At 46.0% G+C, this 18,803-nt stretch overlaps 1 protein-coding gene across 4 annotated transcripts in view; it reads right to left on the bottom strand.

The window, feature by feature from the left end:
• SPEN (spen family transcriptional repressor) overlaps positions 1 to 18,803 on the bottom strand; it is a 66,954-nt gene that overhangs the window by 17,538 nt on the left and 30,613 nt on the right. For all 4 annotated transcript variants that reach the window (XM_061379510.1, XM_061379512.1, XM_061379513.1 and 1 more), the window contains exons 4-7: positions 5,082 to 5,242; positions 3,726 to 3,926; positions 2,784 to 2,935; positions 368 to 493 (exon numbers count right to left, since the gene is read on the bottom strand). In XM_061379510.1, the coding sequence (XP_061235494.1) occupies positions 368 to 493; positions 2,784 to 2,935; positions 3,726 to 3,926; positions 5,082 to 5,242 (640 nt within the window). The remainder of the gene's footprint in view (positions 1 to 367; positions 494 to 2,783; positions 2,936 to 3,725; positions 3,927 to 5,081; positions 5,243 to 18,803) is intronic.

Here is an 18,803-nt window from a genome sequence, read left to right as displayed (position 1 = left end):
CCCACAATTTGAACGTATCTGCAAAGTGACAGGTTGGCAGCTCTGGGGACTGACAGCCTCTGTTCATCATTGGTACTGGCACAGCTTCCCCATACAGCCTCTCCAAACATGGACCTTCAAGGCCAGGGAATGTCAGTCTCCAAAGTCTACTCAATCCTGGGCTCCTTGATGAGGCAGCCAACAAAAATGCTGACTAATCCCAATTATGGTGGTGGTTGAAAGCATCACGCTCCGATCTGACCTACTCATTAAAAGCCATCTTACTTCCCTTACTTACATAGTTTATGCTGCATAAGCAAACTAGTATCCTGTGATGCTGTAAAGGAAAGGAACAAGAAGGATGCAGCCCATGGGAGGATTTCTTTACCTTGAGCCGATTATTTCCAAGATATTCCCCATCCATCTTCTTAATGGCTTTACACACACTTGCAATATCACAGTACTGCAGGAATGCATACTGAGGAACACCATTCACCTTCTTAATGTCAATATCCTGGGGAAAAAACACACAACAGAACAATTGGCTGTCAGCAAAAGGACATTCCACGGTGTCAGATCAACGTGGACTTTTTCTACAGACACATGGCACAGCAAGCAGTCTTTAATTAGTATTTTCTTTAGAGAGGGGATTTAAACAACAGTAGACACTGTTCTGCTGCATCTCGTTCAATGTCAAACCCAAATCCTTACTGAGGCAAGGAAAGCTCTTCGCAATACAGATTTAAATCCAACCCTGCAGAAGTTAAGCCTGACCTGATCAACAAACAGCAGCTTTAGATTGTTAGTATTATGTCAACAAGAGACAACTCAGAATCAAAGAAATACAGATTAATCTTCGCTTGTAAAGGCTCAAAACAACCTGCTCTGATCCTCATTCCTGAGCCAAGAGGTGAGTGGGGTTCCTTTGCCAAATAAACATGATCCATCCTGTTCCTAGAAACAGAAAGTGGTGCTGGGCTCCCCTTCTGAACCAATGTGGCCGTGGCACTGACATAGCAAAGGCAGAAAAGATCCTCAGCTTCCATCAGTGCTGGTATTTGATCCCCAGCCACCACAGGCGCATCCAGAAGGAAGTGCAGTCACGACGGAGCTACCAAAGCCTAATAAGGCTCATCTGAATCGATTTAAAATGCCAGCAAGCTTGGAGCTGACATTTGGTTAACATTCAAGCTCAGCACTAGTACTGGCAAATGTGCTGAAAGCCTCGGAACAAACTCATGATATTATGATTCATTCTGAGCTGAAAATAGAAGGTGGTGTGTTTCGTTTTATTTGTTTATGGAGCACAAGCTTCCTTTGTGAGCTCCATGCCAAGGCCAGCACATGGCTCGAAGCACAGAGGTTCCCAACATCCAGGACAGACTAATTTCATGGTTAATAAATTTAGGAACAAGGCAGCAGTTTGATATGGTCTCACCCAAGAGCGCTTTATCTGGGAGAACAGAAGTAAACAGGAAGATTTACACAACTACTAAGACTTCTATAGCCCCGGCCTAATGATTTAAGTGGAATTCTAATAGAGGACTAAATTTCCAAGTGTCTGAAGCAGCACAATCACAACCATGGCAAATTATACCTGACCACTCACCCTGGGCAAGCCAAGTCCTTCTGACAGGCACATAAAATGTCATTACTTTGCTCCTCAGCCATCGGAAGGGCTGTAAAGCTGGTGCCTTCGGCGCCTGAGCTTGCAAGTTCTGATGGAAACTGCTCAAGGCAGCACTGCTGCCCAGTTCTGAGCATCAATAATGCTGACAGGACACAGTGTTTCTCAGGAAAGCCAATTTACAAGACAGTGCACTACTACTGATAAGCATTTTTACCAGGACAGAGTTTCTGCTTTAACATTAGTAAGGGTTTAAGCCACAAACACTATGTAGATTCCTAAATCAGTGCTGGTGTTGAGGATGCACAAGCGCTCCTAGACATCAGAAAATGCTAAATCCTGTGTTTGTCCACATCATATGAGGAAGCACACACCCCCTTTGTGAGGGGAAGTATGTATGTGTGACTCAATGGTTACAGAAGTATTTCAGAGCAGAGTAAGGCACAGCATGTTCATAAGCAGCCACAGCTACCAGTGAGCACATCAACTATTGGTGCTGAGGCCTGGATTCAATTAAACTGACTGTGGGTAGCTGCTGCACGTCTCTGGAAAATTCCTCTTCAATGCAACATTGGTCTGCTTTGATAGAAAGTGAGAAGGAGAAGGAGAAGGAGGAGGAAGAGGAGAAGGAGGAGAAGGAAGGGATGACTGCTTCTCTCCCTCATTCAGATAGGCTTGCTCATAAAGAAACTCCCAATCCTGCAAGTGTCATCACTAATCCATCCACCCTGTGCCTCTTCTGTCCCGCTGCTGGGACACAGACTGTGACAGCTCATAGCTGCTGCCACATACAGCACCTAAACCCTCTGTTTCAGAGACCAACAGGAAACATAAGACTTTATAGAGTTGAACTGATTCAACGTGAAAATGACACCAGGTGTATTTTCAGCCCAACTACCTCATTGGGCTTTTCTACAAACACTGAGCTAGCACAACACAAATGTCTTGTGAATGCTGCCAGGATTAAGTTATCCTCTCAACACAAGTGTACTGAGATTTCCCTCGAAATGCAAAGAAAAGCTTCCAGGTGTATTCCAGCAAGAGGAACGACTCAGATCACCACATAAAAACTGATTTCTCTGTCGCTGATGCTCAGATTTACCCCAGTCTGGAGCATTTTACAGGTGTGCACGGGAAAGGCAGGCAATGCCCTGCAGAGCACAGAGGCCTCACGTACCACTATCCCACCAAAGCGCTGGAAGATGTTGCGGAGGTCGTGGTAGGTGGTTGTTTTCTCCAGGTTGCCGATAAAGAGGGTTCTCGTTGCTTTCGGGTGGAACTCATCTATCCTCTCATCCAAAGGACGAAATTCATTCTCGCTTTCCGTTTCTAGAAGCAAAAGAGAGCAAGACATTTGTAATACAGGGAGGGGTTTTTCATGTGGGTTTGCTTCATGCTGACTTGCTTGTTCAAGTCTACTTCCTGACGAGCAGATATGATCTGAACCAGAGTACCCCATGGCTGACAGAACTACGCAGTAACTACCTTGTGAATTGTTATTTATGTGCAGTGTGAAAACTCTGCATCGCACCACTGGGGAGTGCTAAGGAATTTGAGCACCCTGGGGTGAAAGGTGGCTGCATTCTCCAACTGCTTCCCCAAAAATGCACTCTTTTAACAAGTATTAGTGCTGGAATGCATGAATTCAAGTAAGGCCTCACTGTACCTGGGGAACAGCATATAGAAGTTTGTTTTCGCATATCAACTTTTAAACAAGCAGTTGAAGGACAGACTGAAAACTTCACCACATGTTCAGTGCTGGAGTGTTCACTGGTTGGTTTTTGGGGCTATGCTGCCTTGGCCTCAAAACTGCAGCCATCATTAGCTGGTTTAATTAAAAGCAGAAGAAAACAAGCCTGTGAGGACGCAGTGCTGTGCTCCTGCTCCACTGACACATGGAAGATGAGGTTGCTTCTTCCAGCAGATCCCACTATTTGAGAGGATGGCAGGTTTCCTTCTCTGAGGTTTAAGACTGGGACTCTCTCCCTGTCTGACCCAAGAGCAGCCACTCCTCTTGCTCTGGTTTTGGTGTGCTTCCCAGTTTCTTTAAAATACATTTCTGCTGCCTCTTTATGACAGCCCATGAGTGAGCCCAGAGCAAGCAGGGCATGAACATTACCTGGTCCTATCCAGGCTGTGACTTCAATCTGCATGCCAAAGAAAAGTTTTCCTTTTGAGGCATTTAGTGCTTTTTCCTGGTCCTCCTGCTGCCGGAAGAACACCAGTCCATATCGCTCCTCAGAAGCCCCGTGAATCTGCACCGACGTCACCTTTCCATACTTCTTGAATTCATGGAAAAGTCCATCTTTAAGGCTTGTATCTAAACCAACAAATAAACAAACATAGTTTTTACCAACTTAGCAGCACCACAGAAGACATGAAGAAACCTGATCTTCCTTCTGAAGTGGGACTTCCCCTGGTTTAACCTGAACCTCTGTTCACAGAAGTGCCTTTGTAATTTTAGATACTCATTCTGCTGGTGTCAAAAGCTTCTGGCTGATCTTTCTCTGTGCCTTGATTTTTAAACCTAAGGAACCACAGACACAAGGTTTTACATCTCTGAAGCTTGCAGAGTACGTTTATTACTTCTAAGAGACACCCAATTCAAGATGAAGAAGAGCTAAACAACATTACTTCATTAACAAACCCACACAGATACTGCGTAGAGCAGTTTCCCAACACTGGGATGAGAGACCTGGACACAGCATTCAGCTCAGTAAGTTCAGAAAGGTAACCAAGCAGACTGCTCAGATTTTGCAGTCTGATTCACAGCCACAGAACCTGCCTGGGATGTGCAGGGTACTGACCTCGGCGGCATGCCACCTGAAGGATAAAGTCCATAGAAAGAATATTAACACTGTGGGGTTTGCTGCTCACAGAGGTCGTATGTATTGTTTTAATTCAGGCAGTGGCTTTCACATGACAACTGCTTTACAAGTGACCTCATGCTGGTTATTTCCACGGGATCTCTCCTACATCCAGCACAGGGAACACAGAGTGATCACATGCACTCCTCAGCGAGTGGTTTATTGCATTATTTACCATTCAGTGCCATTATGAGTATACTCTGGGGCTTTATGGCACTCAACACTGACAGAAAAGCCCTCAAGTTTTTAAAACTATAACTGAAAGAAGAAGAAATGTTCATGAATAACAATTAAAACAGAAACTGGAGCAGGGGGAAGATAAATGGTCTGAGTTTTAAGTGAAAAATTTGAGTGCTTCAGGTTTTTCCCTTGGGAAATCCAAAGCACCAGTTCCAGCAGCTGGAAGGGCTCAAGCCCAGGGACTGGAGAGCTGGCGACCTGCAGGATTCCTTCTCACAGATGGTCAATAATTAAGCAGTTTTCCACTGTCACACAAGCAAAGAGAGAATCCCAACAGTCAAAGACACATGATGAAGGTTATTTAACCCATCCCTACCCCACTCCCTACTCCGTTTTTCCCCCTCGTTTCACTTCCCGAGTGCCTTTACCTGTTGAGCGCACTGGAAGATTTTGAACCTTGATCCCAAAGCTTTTCCGGGGTTCATCTTTCTCCAGCGATGGAAGCAGCTGGGCTGCGGGTGCTGGGACTGCTGTCGACTGCACCGACCGTGCCGGGGACTCGTCGCTGGAGCTGCTGCTGGAGTCGCTGCTGTGGAGGGCACGAAGGGAGCGGCGTGAGTGCGCGGAGGCGCAAAGCGCCCGCAGGACCCGGCGCCTCTGCTTAAAGAGCTTTTGCTTGCCCACAGACCTTCCTCCCTCCTTTGCCTGCTGGAGAGAATCCCGTTTCCATAACACAGCCCGGGTATACAGAGGAATTCAGAGTCATTCCACAAATATTCTCCTACCGAGCCCTCAGAGGAGGGCGCAGGGAAGCGGAGTATGGGTAAAATGTCAGATAGATCCTGTTACGCGCCGTGACAATGGTGGAGATTTAATTAAGTGTAACACAATGCTGTATCAGCTTAGGAGCTGTGTGGGAAGGCTGGAGAGATACAAAGAGGACACACACAGGTCTGATGAAGCCCAAAAATCCCTCCCAGTGCTCTCATGTGTGAAGGAATAGTATCGTGCTGTCAGGTGCCGCTGTCAATCCAAGAGTCGACCCCAGAGCTCTCCTCGTCGCCTCCTTTAAGGAAATTTTTAAGGGAAAATCTGTACTTCCATTACAAAAAACTCATGTGAAAAAACCAAGGCAAGTTTTTGGGTCAACTGCTTCAGAATCATAGAATCACAGAATGGTTTGGGTTGGAAAGGGCTTTAACATCATCCAGTTCCAACCCCCTGCCCTAGGATAACCTGGGCACATGTGTATGAACCAGCCAATGCTATCTGAAGGCTCCACCTCAGCGTTCAGCTCTGGGGTATGAAGATTCAGACCCAAGAACATGATTTATAAACAATAATTACAGCAGAAGAGGATCTGCATGTTAGATCATACAGGAATCAACCTATTCCACCGACTCTTGATGCTGCAGATCATTAGACGCTTCATAGGAGAGCAAAGAAATACAGAGAAAGATGTTATTAAAGCTTGCTCAGTGGGGACACGTCATCCTCCTTCAGTGGCTCATTCCTTCCCCGAGGCACGAGGGCTCATAACATGGCTAAAAATAATTGTGTCTGCCATAACCCTGGAGACTCTCCTCCTCCATCACAAGAGCAGCCTTCTAAAACATGCTGCTGGAATTTGAACTCGGAGCCTGGCAGGGGGAGAGCTGCCACGTACAAAAATAACCCCTGCGCTTGTACACTGCTGCTGGCCACTGGATTTCTGTGCTCCTCTCCATACCGTACCAGGAAAAGGAAACACAGGTTTATATCTATCTTACCTCGATTATTTCTTGGGGTTTTCTTACTCTCTTTACATCAAACCACTTCACTGTTCCTATTCTTTTCTCAGGAAACCATTTCAGGCTTCTAATGATTTTCCTGACTTGATTTTGTGACCTCTCTTCTCCTACACCCCCTTTTTATGGGGGTACAGTTTCAGGGAGCAGCCACAGAATCCTTTTCCTTCCAACAATCCAGAAAACTGTGTTTTTTTCCTGACCATCTCGGTGCAATGAGCACTGTGCCACACTGTTAAAAGCCCCTGGGCTCTGTCCCGACTATATCTGGAGGCTCAGACAGAAGGGAAGCTCTGTCCCAAAATACTTACAAACAATTGAAGGAGGATCTAAAACCACACCAGACCAAAACAAAACAGGTCAAAAAAACACAGAAGTAATAATAAACATGAGAACCTCTCCTCCCTTCTCACCCTCTCATTACAACCCTCCCATCCAGTTGACATGGAGCTGCTTCACACGTTGGTTCCCTTCCCACACACTCTCCTCCTACTCCTCCATCCCCAGAGGAGGAAGTTCAGCGTCACTGGGGGTGAGGAGAGAACATAAAGCTGAGCCAGGGGAGGAGTGAGAAACTTCCTCCTGCCCTCCTCTTCCGAGTGGGCCCTGTTCTGTGGCCACCAAGGGGTGGCCACCCCACACCACCCAGCCTGTTATTTCACATGGAATCACATTTACCAAATCAATCCATAGTCCAGTTTGTTCCTCAGCTCTGAATTTCCTACCAGGATGCTCAATCCCAACCACATTTTCCTTCGAAATCTGTAAACTCTCTTTATTTCTGCCTCACCTGCATTTGTGCAACCTGCTTCCATGCCCTCTTTGTTAATTAAATTGCTAAAAGCAAAGAATGCTGCAATTTACTCTTCATTTTTGGCCATGGAGATGCTGTGAGGGCTGTAATAAATGCAAAGGTTACTGCAAGGTGCTGTGCTTCCCTTGGTTGTCTTTCTTGGGTGGTTTAGGAGTAGGGCAAGGGACTCCCCAAAGAGTCCCCAGCACAAGAGGGACCTGAAGCTGCTGGGGCGAGGCCAGAGGAGGCCATGGAGATGCTGCGAGGGCTGGAGCAGCTCTGCTCTGGAGCCAGGCTGAGAGAGCTGGGCAGGGGCAGCCTGGAGAAGAGAAGGCTCCTGAAGGGGAGACCTTAGAGCAGCTCCAGTGCCTAAAGGGGCTGCAGGAAAGCTGGAGAGGGGCTTGGGACAAGGGCCTGTAGGGACAGGCCAAGGGGAATGGCTTGAACCTGCCCGAGGGGAGACTGAGCTGAGCTCTTAGGCAGAAGCTCTTCCCTGTGAGGGTGCTGAGGCGCTGGCACAGGGTGCCCAGAGAAGCTGTGGCTGCCCCATCCCTGGCAGTGCTCAAGGCCAGGTTGGACACAGGAGCTTGGAGCAAGCTGCTCCAGTGGAAGGGGTCCCTTCCTGTGGCAGAGGTTGGAGCTGGAGGAGCTTTAAGGTCCCTTCAGAAACCACTTAATTCATTTATGATTTAGCCCATTCCTTCTGCCTCCCACCCTTCTGCTACCTCTGGCACTGCTGGATCCCCTCAAGTCCTCACTAAACTGAAGTTCTTGCCTACAGAATTTTGGGAAAGGACAAACCCAGCCCCACGGGAACAGCTCCTCAGCAGTCTCAAGGGGCAACATCAGCGATTGCCTGCGGCTGTGAAACAGATTGGCAAAGAACAGAAGAACTTTGAATACACAAATACAGTCAGAGAATGTGTGTGGAGAATCTGAAAACAATTCCAAGGGTGCCACATGGTTCACACTGCCCTGGGGAAGGCTGAAGTGAGAACTTAGGGATGCAGCAAGCCTCTTGCCCCATGTGTAATTTACTTTCCCTTCTCACCTCTTGATGCTCAGGACCATGATCAACAACGTTCTTCCTAAAGCATTTTAAATGTTCTACTTTGCTAAGATTGGATCTTTCAAGAGGCAGCGCTGAATTTCTCTTTAAGCAGTGCTTTAAAAAGGAACAGGCTATTTTTAGTTGTTTTGGCTTTGTGTTGGCTTTTTATTTAATGAGGATGTTTAAAATATGGAACATGCTGTTAAAATCCCAGCGTTCCAGTGGGAAATAAAGATACTCTCCAGGTACCACCCTCAGACATCCAACTGATGAAACAGCAGCATAACACGGTGATAAATTCAACAAGAGTTTGAATTCCACATGGTGCTGGGAAACACTGATCATGCTGAGAATTCCAGGGGGTTTTGGGGATACATGTCCCTAAGCAAACCCAGACTTTCTGTGACATTCCAGAAGGAAAAAAAGAATCCTTGATTCCTGCCTCTGTTTTTAGAAAGGGAAAAAATACATTAGCAAGAACAATTCCCCTTTCTTTAGGAAAGGCCTCATTGCTTTTCCGATTGAAGAAATGTGGATATAATAACTCAAAAGTCAGTCAAAGGTTTTATGTTATGTGAATAGGGGAATGATGGAAGAGTTAATTATAGCTGCTGTGTCATGCAGTTAGAGCACACAGCAGAGGCAAAGCAAAGCATCTGACAGGGAATTCTGTGTAGTCTCAAGCAGAAAAACAGAACTCTCTTTCAACTACCCCAGCTTTAAAAATACACAAGACTGAAGCATGGAAGCTGCATGAGGATATGTTCCCAGAATATTAAAATGAGAATATGGCTCTGCTTTTCCTTGGGAGTAATTGTGAAAGCAACTGCCCGCTGCCAACTCACAGAAAACCAGTCATTAAAAATTCCTCTAGCAAAAGTGAGTTCCTAAGGCTTTCGGGAAAAGCAAGCTGGGGAAACGTGAAGGTGGGAATGCAACAGATGGGGTAAAACAGCAGCTCTGATAACGTACTTCTGGAGAGTATTGGAAGTGATCAATAGGGCTTGAGACAGGCCAAAAGAAAAAGCCTCCCACTTCATTTTGCACTTCTAGCAGCGCTCAACCCGGGGTGATGTGTTCCAGAAGCAGAGCACGCTCTGGCACCCGGCCTTTTCCCAACTCGGGAGAACCTGCTCTTCAACATCGCTGTAACCTCAGCGCAGCACTATGCCAGCATGCGGGAAGCTGTCACAACATGGCACTGCACAGGGAGGGAGCCGGGCTGGGAATCTGCCTCCGAACACGTCTGGCTCATGGAGCTGCCTCCTCGGTCCTGGTGACACGTGCTTGTTTACAAGGAACAGCAGCATTTAACCAGGAGGGGTTTCAGAAGCATTTTGGTGCAGCCCAGAGAGCTTCTAAAACCAGTTTCACTCCAGTTTCCATCACGGCACCACAGCGATGCAAAATAGAGGTTTTTGATTGTATTGTCAGCAAAACATGATAGAAACAGTGAGCCATAGAGGAGATCGCTCCTACTTTAATAAGGAGGTAGACATGAAATCCCTTGCTTACACATGCACTTTACTACAAGTGTAGTTTACAAGCCCTTTTAAAATATTAACCTGCCTTCCATAATTGCTACAAGATGTGAGTGTTCTTACTCACAGCATTTATCTATGTATCTGTTCTCTATTAATCAAGATACAATCTATTTGTAATCTTTTTTTGGGCTGAATCCCAAAGACTTCACACGTCACAATCCAGCAGTGTTGTTCAGATCACAGAAATGAAGCTCACATACCAGAGAATCATGGAATCCCAAACTGGTTTGGGTTGAAGGGACCTTAAAGCTCCTCCAGCTCCAGCCCCTGCCACAGGCAGGGACCCCTTCCACTGGAGCAGCTTGCTCCAAGCCCCTGTGTCCAACCTGGCCTTTAACACTGCCAGGGATGGGGCAGCCACAGCTTCTCTGGGCACCCTGTGCCAGCGCCTCAGCACCCTCACAGGGAAGAACTGCCTAAGATCTCATCTAAGCATCCCCTCTATCTAAATCTACCAAAATCCACCATCTACCTAACTTAAATCTACCAAACACATAAAGTTTCAATAGGGTACAGCTCATTTAGCACATAGTTTTCCTTTTCTCACTTTTAAGTGCAAAGACGACATTTCAAATCCTGGTGCACACATCCTGCATAACCAGTCCTCGTTCCCACAGAAAAATCTCAGCTTTAAGTAATTGCCTTTTGCAGTTCTAGTAACTAACTAGGAACTTACACTGCGTTTATGTGTGAGAAACGGAGAGCGCCGGAGCCAAGGACACAAAGTGAGCGGTTCTCTTTGTTCCGCAGCAGAAAGGAGATAAAAGGGAGACTCCAAACCCTGGCTGGAACAGGCTACCCGCTGCTTCGCGTCAAAGAGAGCCGAGCTGAATCAAGGCGTCTCACAACCTGCTGCAATTCAGAATGTGGGACAATTGTCATTCCTAGGAATTGATTTGGGAACGGTGAGTCAGCTGCGAGGCCGGGGACTGCTCCGGGAGGCAGGAAACGCCGCAGCCTTCGTGGAAAATCAAGCAGGGAGAAGCGTTAACACACACCGCGGGTGATGCGCTGCCAAACGTCGGGTTTGAGAACACCGGCAAAGCAGAACGGAGCTCTGAGTGCTGGAGCAAGGTGAAACCCAGGCCACCGAACACCGGCTGAAACCCGCTGCAGTTTTCGATGCCAAATTTCAGCAGGGCAAAAAATTACAAATGACTCTTTTTTTAATAGCTGCCTTCAAAATATGTTGAACTGGTAAATGATCCAGGCTTCCTCTTAGAGAAATATGCAGAGCGATTACTCCTTTTCGTGCCAAAATTAACTGAGATCAGGAACTCTGCCTACATCAGCTATGATTCAATACCCTGTCAAAATGATCTCCAAGTCAAGATTATCTCTTAGAAAGATCTACCCAGGACAAGCTCCAGCCCCAGCTGACAGCAGGTTGTTCTCACGGCTGATGTCAGCAGCAGATTCCCGAGTCAGGAAATCCAAAGTTAATGTACAGTCAGCTCTGAACAGCAACAGGAACCCTTTATTTCTCGTCCCTCCCTTTCCAGATCTGAGTTATGTCACCACAGACAATCCCTACACAAAAACCATCAGCTCGTGCCAAAGGCAGCTTGTGACAGTGCATATGAACAGCACTGCTTGGGACAGGGAATGGAGGGACAGGCCAAGGGGAATGGCTTGAACCTGCCCGAGGGGAGACTGAGCTGAGCTCTTAGGCAGAAGCTCTTCCCTGTGAGGGTGCTGAGGCGCTGGCACAGGGTGCCCAGAGAAGCTGTGGCTGCCCCATCCCTGGCAGTGCTCAAGGCCAGGTTGGACACAGGGGCTTGGAGCAAGATGCTCCAGTGGCATGGGGTGGGAGCTGGATGAGCTTTGAGGTCCCTTCAACCCAAACCAGTCTGGGATTCTGTGACCAGCTCCCACTAGAGAACACAAATCCTTGTGATAATTTATTATATTAGCATCATGTTCTGAAACAGTTTGATTTCTTGGCCCTGGGAAAACAGCACCAGAAAATGGGTCAAGGTATCTTGAATGCACCCATGTGTTGTAATTAAAAAGACCTGATTACGGCCAGGCAGCAGCCAGCAGAAAGTATGACACTAACTGCTTAAAAAAGGAAAACCTTTAAAAAACCATCACACTCCAGTGTAGCTACAGATTAAAGACCTTTGCCCAAAAAACACCTTGACTTCTGGATGAAAAATGATATACTGAAATCAGATGTGCTATTTCTGTCCTACTACTATATACTTCAGGTATTTAACCAGAATATTCCCCATTCTCTTTCTATGTTCAGGTCAAAAACCACCCCTCAAATCACACATACCATACTAAACCCATTCCCAAAACATGAGACACCGCCAGGTTGCTCCAGCAAACCAATTGGGTATTCAGCATGTTCAAGGAGGAATAACCAGGATGAAAACTCAGGAGCTCTGGGCAGCCATTGTGTTGTTAGAGCCGATTGCAACGCTGACCTAAATATTCAAGTGCTGTACACATGATGTGTTCTACATAATTCCAGTCCACACTAGTGTTTATAAGGGGAAAAAACCATCTGTAGAAATAAATACAGGGTTTTTCCCCCGCTACTTAAAAGAGTTGTTGAACCTGAAGAGCTCAGAAAACCCAGTCCAACATTTGAAGTTTGTTTGTGTGAGGTGATCAAGAGGTAACACGTTGTTATGGTATTTCACAGGCTACAGCTGAAGGGGCTCAGCCCCCAGCACAAAGAGCTTGAACCCTGTTCCTCCACTTCGTACCAAAGCTCTACATTTCACATCAGTATATATGTATATATATGTATATATGTAAGCAATATATAAGCTGCTTGGTGGGAAAGGGTGGAGGAAGTAAGCTGGGGAGCAGAGAGCTACACCTAAGATTCTTTTGGTGTATGGTGTAATTACCCTGTGCCCATCACCCTGGCCTCCAGCACCTTTGCTGCCTGTGGTGGAACGCAAGCCGGGATGCGATTGCGTGATGTCCCTGGCACCCTTTCAAGGTGCTGAGAACTCGCCACCCAAGGAACTCTGGTTTGCACATCACACACCCTGAAGTATTTAACAACACACAGCTCTGATAAAACACACAGCTCTGATAAAACACACAGCTCTGATAAGCTACGGAGAAAGAAAATGAAAACACTTACTGCGTGAAAGGGGCAAACAGTCACAAAAAACACCCAACAAATAAAAAAGAGCATTTACTGCTCTGAAGAAAGACCATTAAACATTGCAGACAAATGAAACCAGGACATCCTCTTCCCCTTCTCTTTTTCTGTCTTCCATACCCAGAAAAGAGACTTAAGAAACCTCCTGCTGGGCTGGGATCCTAAATGGAATGAAATGAAGTTAAACTATGTTTAAAGGCCATGGGAAAGCAACGGAGCCACAACAACTCTGTGTCCTTCAGTGACCCGGGCTGCTGCAGCATCACTTTCAGCCTCTGACAAGGAAGTTTTTATGATACAGTCTCCAGATAACACATTTTTATATATATTAAAGAGACATATGTTATATTTTATGGTATGTAATTATATTATATAAATTTTATATAAATTATATACATTTATATAAAATTATATAAAATACGTAATAGAAATTATATATAAATTTTATATAAAATAATAATATACCATTTATTTAACCCAAGTCAAGTGCCTGGCTTATTAACAGCCCATTTTAATTTCTGTTTTCTGTTACAGCCCATATTAATGTATTTACTTTCGTCATTTTATTGCGATGTCTGACACCTGATCTCTGATGAGAACAGAGAAATGAACTATGGAAAAGCTGAAGATGTTGCCCAGAAGGATGGGGAAAGGGGTACTCCCACCCCCAGAACCACTTTCCCTGGAGCCACGTGCTCTGTGAGTTTCAAGACACCCTTTTAGTTCTTCCCTCCAACTAAATAATCCATTAGGATCACTAAAAAGATGTTTATGTTAATCCCTGTCTGGCTGATGGAGACTGTGCCCAAGCCACTGTCAGTGTTCCCACCTCGACCTACATCCCTGTGTCCTCAGGCTTGAACTCTGCACAGCCAGGAATAAAAACCACTAACCTGGGAAGAAAGTAAGTCCTGGTTACAAACACATCAGCCCATGTGCATAGCAAAGAGCCAACTCAGCAGCCACCACAACCTCCTACTGCTGGGAAGGTGCTACTTCAGCCCTCCGATCCCTGCACTGGCTGCATGGATGGGGCTGGTGCTGAACCTGGGAGCAGCCGGAGTTGCCACCACATGGATGCTCCGGGGGAATGGTGGGACTGCTCAGAACTGAAACTCCAGGAAGCTGGAGGAAATGCCTTCTCAGCAAACAGCCACGGTGACGGAGCTCGGTGCTGGGAAAGATTAAAGGGTGAAGTACAAAGCCAGCTCTTTGACGGAGCTTTCCCACAATTAGACTTCCACCGATGCAAAGAGAGAAGAAAGAGGGTGGGTGTGAGAATGTGTGAGCCCAGAGAGCCTCTGTTTCTTAACATCACCTCCATTCAGGCAACTCTGGGTCAAGAACCAGCCCTTGTGGGAAGTCCCGCTGCAGCCACCCCAACTTCCCACCTACTCTGACCACTTCAAGCAATGACAGGACCTGCCTGCAGGATTGCTGCTGCTCAGGGCTGCTGGCATCCATAGCCCTGCAATGACGCTGGTGTGGGGAAGAGAACAACGAGGCAGAGTTCACTGCTGCAGCACAGGAATGGCTTGTTTGGGCTACAGGAAAAAATTGCTTTCACCCCTTTGGCCAAAATTAGTGTAATGCTGTTGAAGAAAGCTTCTGCCAGCTCTCTGCAGTGATCTGAGCTGGTAGTTTGCAACCTCAGAGCATATGAAAGCTGCTTTTAAATAACCATTTTAGCTCCAGACTCAGGGAGGTAGGTACATGTGAAGATCCCTGCATTGCAGATGGAAACGTAAGGTAAGAGGAGGCCAAGGGCTTTGGCAAAGGTCATTCAATGAATCACAGAGCGAGCAGGCTGAAGAACTTGATCTCCTGGCTCCTAGAGGCCAAACCTGTTCAAAATACCAAGAAAGCAACATTTCAAGGCAGTTTTCTCAACAACTGCCCTGCTTTCCTGAAGGGATCTACTGTGTATCTTAGGAAAACACCCCACAAAGCTCTGTTCCAAGTACTGCCCATAAGCCAGGAGCCTGAAACGCCAGTTAAAATGTAACCCTGCCTGCGACCAACTATGCTACTATGTGTTTACTTGAGGGGTAAAAAGCAACTCCTTTCACCTTAAAAGCACCGTCAAATAATTTCCTGGGAATAACACAATTTTGAAACCATTTGGCCTTAATGATCCTGATGTGAGCACCAGCCATTTTTCAGAAGAAAAGCCTTATTTATACAATGCTAAACCCAAAAAAGCACCAGCTCTGATTCACTCCTGGGTTATTTCAGTCTTGCAGAGGTATAAGTGCTTTCTAACATAGAGCTGCGGGTAGATCACAGCAAACAGAGCCACAAAATCAATTCTTTGTGTTTTAGAAAAGCATCACATCTTGGCTTCAAAAATCCCTAAGCTGGTGCTATTTGTACAGCCCCCATCAGGCTGCTCCCTCACCTCCTGCTCCCTGGGGCTGCTCTCCCTCCCTGCACAGCCAGCAAGCCCTGGCCCTGTGCTCTCCCCTGCCAAAGATGAGCAGCATCAACCACCTCCCTCTTCAAGGAGCTGGGTTTTAGCGTTACACAGAATGCCAGCCCTTGAAATTCCCAATTTGGAGCAGTTTTGAAACAGGGCATCCTCTGCTATAAACAAATGGAATTGTTCTTGCGCTGGGGAGTTGCACTGAAGGGCACGCCAAGATCCAGAGCTGATAAACAATGCGAAGTGAAATTGGGAACACACAAAGCTTAATATAGAAATTCCATTTATGGCAGATAATGCTGTGGAAGTTTAGTACTTCTAAAAATGGTCACCATTGTCCCAAGGGCTCAGTCTAGGAGAAAACAGACAGAATGACCACAGTTCTCCATCACAAACAGGGACATTGATTAAGGCTATGTTTCAAACAGCATTTCTCTTGCTTTACGTCTTCTGCCTTTTAGAGACTTTTAAAAGAACACCAAAGAGATGAAGGGAAGAATGATTTTTCAGGGTTTTTTAATACTCTTTCCTAGACCAGCGACAGCAACTGGAAGATGATGCACAGGAGCACTCTGTACGAGCAGAACAGGAGCTGGTATTCTTGTGTAAAGACCTACTTAAAATGGAAGGCCTGGGAAAAAAAATGTCATTTCTGTGATCTCAGGCATACATTATGAAAGAGAAGACATTTGATGAGTTGTATGCTAAGGATTAATTTGCCATTTAAAAATGCAGAGAACAGATGGATCTCTTGGCTAGGACTATATTTGGGAATTACTTCATTTTCCTGCCCACATGCAAATAAAAATACGACTAAAAGTGGAACTTTCTGTGAGATTTCACATGGGGAGAAAACACTTCAGTCACGAAAATAAGATGAGAAAGACAATCTCTATTAAACAGGTGAAGCACCACAGCAGAGTGAATGTGTGCTGTCTTGGAGGGGAAAATGTGTCTTTACATTTGTCAAGCAACTACACAGAGTACTTCAGCCTTAGGTATTTAAAAAATCCCATAAAACCAGTATCAGAGCCGTCCTTGTGATGGTCTCTTATGAGTAATTTCTGATAAAGCACCCTACTGCAATTTAGTTTGGCAATGTTTAGTGACTAAACCTCCACATGGTCCAAGGATGCCTCTTCCCAAAAGACCAGGGACTGTAACACGAGAGTGAGGACTTAAGAGCTGTGGGGAAAATGCAAGAAGAGGGAAACATGCAAGTAAAACCTGCCTTAACATCCTCCCAACTCCCTGATCGACTGCCTTTACAGCCTTGGCCTCCAAACCACATGGCAGCGTATTGTTACCAGGGCTGAGAAAGGAGGAGGCAATTCAGCTGGCACACTGGGATCCAGGACAAGAGGAAAGTCCTCCAAGGAATTCCCACAGGCAAAACCCATGTGCCCCACCTGTGTGCCTCCTTTTGGGATTCAGTGCTTTACAACCTCCAACCCACGGCAGGCACGGTCTGCAAGCCACACATACAGCATTAATGAAGCATCTTCCTTTTCTCACATGGGGTTTCTAGAAGCTACAGGGAAACTGCATGTTAAAAAGCAAACCCAGCATAAACTCCTTCTGGAATAACTGCTAGATAGCATCTATTTGCTTCTCCTCTAACAACCCAACAAGCCATTCCTCATCTCCCTCCACCTCAAAACAAACAAACAGAAAACTCACAAGCCAGCATTTACCCAGCAAAGCCCCGACCGGCGCAGGACAGGATGTCTGTCTGTGGTGTATTCCCGGCCTCTGGATCAGGGATAAGCCCAGCTCCACACGCATTTAGAAGGCAAAGAGGGATACAAAAGTGGTACTAACCCGATAGCTCCCTTTCTGTGACTATTCATCCTTCCCCATCCAGACAGCAGGACATACCAGGCAGTAAACAAACACCGAAGGGAGGGACTAACTTCAAAGCCACTGTGTAAATCTTACATAATTTGAGGGTTTGAGATCTTGCAGCAACCTCTTACCAAACAAGCTGATACAAGGAGGTCAAACCTGTAGCAGCCACAGTAAGTAGGGCGGCTTTGCATCTCCCAACCAGCTCCGTCTGCCCACAGGGACCCAGTGCAGCTCATTCTTGGGAATTCTCGGTCAGGAGGAGAACACTGCCTTCCTTTCACCCCTTATCGCACTGGAAAAGCTTTCTACTCTCAAATAGATGAAAGATAACAAAATACGTGAGAGCACTCACTGCCAGGCTCTGCTGGAAATGCATCTTAATATTTCTCCTCCTTTCTAAAGGGCTTGATGAGGTCTTATTTTATATATATAAATACACATGTATCTCCTCATCATGTTTTTGCCCAGATATAAAAACAAGGACAATTTTGGGGCATCTATGGAAAATATAAGGCAACTGTGGAAGAAATGAGGAGAGGGCCCTGAAAACCACTGCCCTCCCATAGAAAGGATTCTCCAACGGGTCCCTTTACTGCCATCCTAGATTTTTAAGTGTCTTTCAGCTGAAATCATCACTTTGAGCTAGATAAAGCAACTGTACACATAAGCCCAGATGTTTTATAAAGAGAAGTATTCAAAAGGTTCCACATTTCACTTCTGCAAAAAGGAGAGGTCTCGACAGTTGGAAGGAGATGGGGTGTTTGCTCCCAAAACCCAGCAAGCACCAGGAAAGCAAAGGTCCCCTACCCTTGTTACGGGATTCTTGGAAGGAGGAATTCAAGTTTTGCTTCTTAATGCCATGCACCAAAAAAAAGGATATTAGGCACCTAATAACATGAGGTTTTCATGGGGTTTATTCATACAGCACCTACACAGCCCATGTCCCTCCTCCTTTTGGAAACTCAGCTTCCGCTTCCATTAAAGATCTTCAAAAACAGTCTAACATACATGAATTGTCTTTCCTCTATACAACAAAACCCTCAATTCTCTTGAGTCTGCGATTTTCCACTGGGAAACGTGCGGCATCCTCCCCTCCACAGGGCATTACCAGCTGACAGTGGTGATTTGCAGAGGGATATCTAATCACCCGCTAAGAAGCTTTCACGCTTAAAACCTCGATGCCATCATTAGTGGTTTTGGCACTTGCAATGTCGTGGATGGACTATGCTTGATGCCTGGATGTTAAGGGCAAACCTAACTGCATCAGTTACGTGGTTAGTTCAGCTGGCAAAGGCTGAGGGTTGATATTCTTCTGGTTTTCCCCAATTAGGGTTATTTACCATTTATTCACATCCCTGTGACTTCCCCTGAAGCACAGCATGTTCCACCTAAAGTTGTTTTTAAGGTTAATGCCCAGAAATACCTCAAAAAGAGATTCAAAGGGGAAGGTTCGCCACCTGAAGATACAACAGCGCCTGCATCCACACCACTGGCAGAGCCAGAAACATCCTCTTTGGGGAGAAAAATCCCAAATCACTGTTTTTACAAGTCCAATCTTTAAGATGTGAAGGGACGCTG

The sequence above is a fragment of the Neopsephotus bourkii genome, unplaced genomic scaffold (assembly GCF_033783945.1).
Source record: "Neopsephotus bourkii isolate Nb327-2 ecotype Australia unplaced genomic scaffold, CSIRO-AGI_Nbou_v1 NB_1778, whole genome shotgun sequence".
Classification (NCBI taxonomy): Eukaryota; Metazoa; Chordata; class Aves; order Psittaciformes; family Psittacidae; genus Neopsephotus; species Neopsephotus bourkii.
Note: the sequence above shows the minus strand (reverse complement) of the source record. Positions and strands in the feature narration are given on the sequence as shown.